General features: G+C 63.1%; 1 protein-coding gene across 1 annotated transcript; it reads left to right on the forward strand.

Annotated features, from left to right (window-relative positions):
• Positions 1 to 396: 396 nt before the first annotated feature.
• Positions 397 to 2,553, forward strand: FZD2 (frizzled class receptor 2). Its single transcript, XM_076356813.1, has one exon. The coding sequence runs from the start codon at positions 769 to 771 to the stop codon at positions 2,440 to 2,442; it is 1,674 nt and encodes a 557-aa protein (XP_076212928.1). The 5' UTR covers positions 397 to 768; the 3' UTR covers positions 2,443 to 2,553.
• Positions 2,554 to 2,953: the final 400 nt, after the last annotated feature.

Below are 2,953 nucleotides of genomic sequence, written 5' to 3' on the forward strand. Positions count from 1 at the left end.
CCGACCCCACGCCGCGGGGGGAGTTTTCACGGCGCGGAAAAAGTTTGCGGCGGGGGGGCCCCCCGCTCCCCGGCCCGGTGACCCCCGGGGGCGGCGGGGGGGGGGGGGGGGCGCGGGGGGGGCGGGGCCCGGGGCGGCGGGGGGCGGGGCGGCCGCGCCGTTTGAATGTGATTGGCGGGGCGGGGGGGGCGGGGCCCGGCGGGGGCGGGGCGCGGGGGGGCCGCTCCGCCCGGCGGGGACGCGGCGCTGCCCCGCACAAAGGCGGCGGGAGCGTCCGGTGCGGCCGCTCCGCTCCCCCGGCACCCCCGGGCACCCTTCCCCGGCGTTTCCCCCCACCCACCCCCCGGCCTTCCACACACACCCCCGCCCCGGCACCCCGCCAGCGCTACCGCCCGCCCGGGGCTCCGGGACCGGGAGCTGCGCCGCGGAGCACCGGGTCGGGGCGGCGGGAGCACCGGGACCGCCAAGTCCGGGCAGCGGGAGCGGCGCTGCGGAGCAACGGGAGCCGTCCCGCCGCGCACGGTAGACCGGGACACCGGGAGCCGTCCAGCCGGACACCGGGCACGCACTCTCCGGGCACCGGGAGCCTTCCAGACGGGACCTGAGCGTATCCAGTCACCGGGAGCCATCCAGGCAGCACCGGGCACGGCAGATCCGGTCACCGGGAGCCATCCAGGCAGCACCGGGCACGGCAGATCCAGACAGGAGGACCGGCCGGCCAGCTGGGCACCGGGCACGGTAAATCCGGGCGCAGCAGCTCGGGGCACCATGGGCCCCCCCAGCGTGCTGCCCGCCCTGGCCTGGCTGCTGGTGTGGCTGAGCGTGCCGGCGCCGTGCCGGAGCCAGCTGCACGGCGAGAAGGGCATCTCCATCCCCGACCACGGCTTCTGCCAACCCATCTCCATCCCGCTCTGCACCGACATCGCCTACAACCAGACCATCATGCCCAACCTGCTGGGTCACACCAACCAGGAGGACGCGGGGTTGGAGGTCCACCAGTTCTACCCCTTGGTGAAGGTCCAATGCTCGTTGGAGCTCAAGTTCTTCCTCTGTTCCATGTACGCGCCGGTCTGCACGGTGCTGGAGCAGGCCATCCCGCCGTGCCGCTCCATCTGCGAGCGGGCGCGCCAGGGCTGCGAAGCCCTCATGAATAAATTCGGTTTCCAATGGCCGGAGCGATTACGTTGCGAGAATTTCCCCCGGCACGGCGCCGAGCAGATCTGCGTGGGGCAGAACCATTCAGAAGACGGTGGTTCGCCGGCATTGCTCACCAGCGCCACGCCGTTGGCCGGCCAGGGCACCCCGGGCGCACCTCGTTACGCCACCCTCGACCACCCCTTCCACTGCCCGCGGGCGCTGAAGGTGCCCAGCTACCTCAACTACAAGTTCTTGGGCGAGAAGGACTGCGCGGCGCCCTGCGAGCCCACCCGTCCCGATGGCCACATGTTCTTCAACGAGGACGAGATCCGTTTCGCCCGTATCTGGATCCTCATCTGGTCCGTCTTGTGTTGCGCCTCCACCTTCTTCACCGTCACCACCTACCTGGTGGACATGCAGCGTTTCCGCTACCCCGAGCGACCCATCATCTTCCTCTCGGGGTGCTACACCATGGTGTCGGTGGCCTACATTGCTGGCTTCGTGCTGGAGGAGAGGGTGGTCTGCAACGAGCGTTTCCAGGAGGACGGCTACCGCACGGTGGTACAGGGCACCAAGAAGGAAGGTTGCACCATCCTCTTCATGATGCTCTACTTCTTCAGCATGGCCAGCTCGATCTGGTGGGTCATTCTTTCCCTCACCTGGTTCCTGGCCGCCGGCATGAAGTGGGGCCACGAGGCCATCGAGGCCAACTCCCAGTACTTCCACTTGGCCGCCTGGGCCGTGCCGGCCGTCAAGACCATCACCATCCTGGCCATGGGGCAGATCGACGGGGACCTGCTGAGCGGCGTCTGCTTCGTGGGCCTCAACAACATCGACCCTCTCCGGGGCTTCGTGTTGGCCCCGCTCTTCGTCTACCTCTTCATCGGTACCTCCTTCCTTCTGGCCGGCTTCGTCTCCCTCTTCCGCATCCGCACCATCATGAAACACGGAGGGACCAAAACGGAGAAGCTGGAGCGGTTGATGGTTCGCATCGGGGTCTTCAGCGTCCTCTACACCGTCCCGGCCACCATCGTCATCGCTTGCTATTTCTACGAGCAGGCTTTCCGCGAGCACTGGGAGCGCAGCTGGATCAGCCAGAACTGCAAGAGCTTGGCCATCCCCTGCCCGCTCCACTTCACCCCCCGCATGACCCCCGATTTCACCGTCTACATGATCAAGTATCTCATGACTCTCATCGTGGGCATCACCTCCGGCTTTTGGATATGGTCGGGTAAAACCCTGCACTCGTGGAGGAAGTTCTACACGCGACTCACCAACAGCAAGCAGGGCGAAACGACGGTGTGACCCCCCCCGAGCCCAGCCGCCGCCGCCCTTCAGCTTGAATTTTTTTGGGGGGTTTTATTATATATATTTTTATTTTTAGATTTATTAACGTCTAAGGGGTGTCTCTCTTTCTCTTTGATTTTTTTTTTTTGTAATTAAACCTGTAAATAGCATTTGTAAATTTAATTATATATTTCTATTTAAAACACGAAAAAGAGGAAAAAAAGGAGAAAAGGGAGGGGGGAAAAAGGATAAAAAGGAGAGGGAAAAAAGGATAAAAAGGAGAGGGAAAAAAGGAGAAAAAGGAGAGGAAAAAAAGGAGAAAAAAGAGAGGGGAAAAAGGAGAGGAAAAAACCAAAAAGGAGACAGAAAAAGGAGAAAAAGGAGGGAGAAGAAGGAGGAAAAAAGGAGGGGGGAAAGGAGAAAAAAGAGGAGGGAAAAAAAGAAAAAAGGAGAAAAAGGAGGAGAAGAAGGGAAAAGCCCTGCCGAGCCTGGGAGAGGGCTCTCGCCCTCCCTCTCCCTCTCTCCGCTC

Source organism: Aptenodytes patagonicus, chromosome 20 (assembly GCF_965638725.1).
Source record: "Aptenodytes patagonicus chromosome 20, bAptPat1.pri.cur, whole genome shotgun sequence".
In the NCBI taxonomy this organism is placed as follows: Eukaryota; Metazoa; Chordata; class Aves; order Sphenisciformes; family Spheniscidae; genus Aptenodytes; species Aptenodytes patagonicus.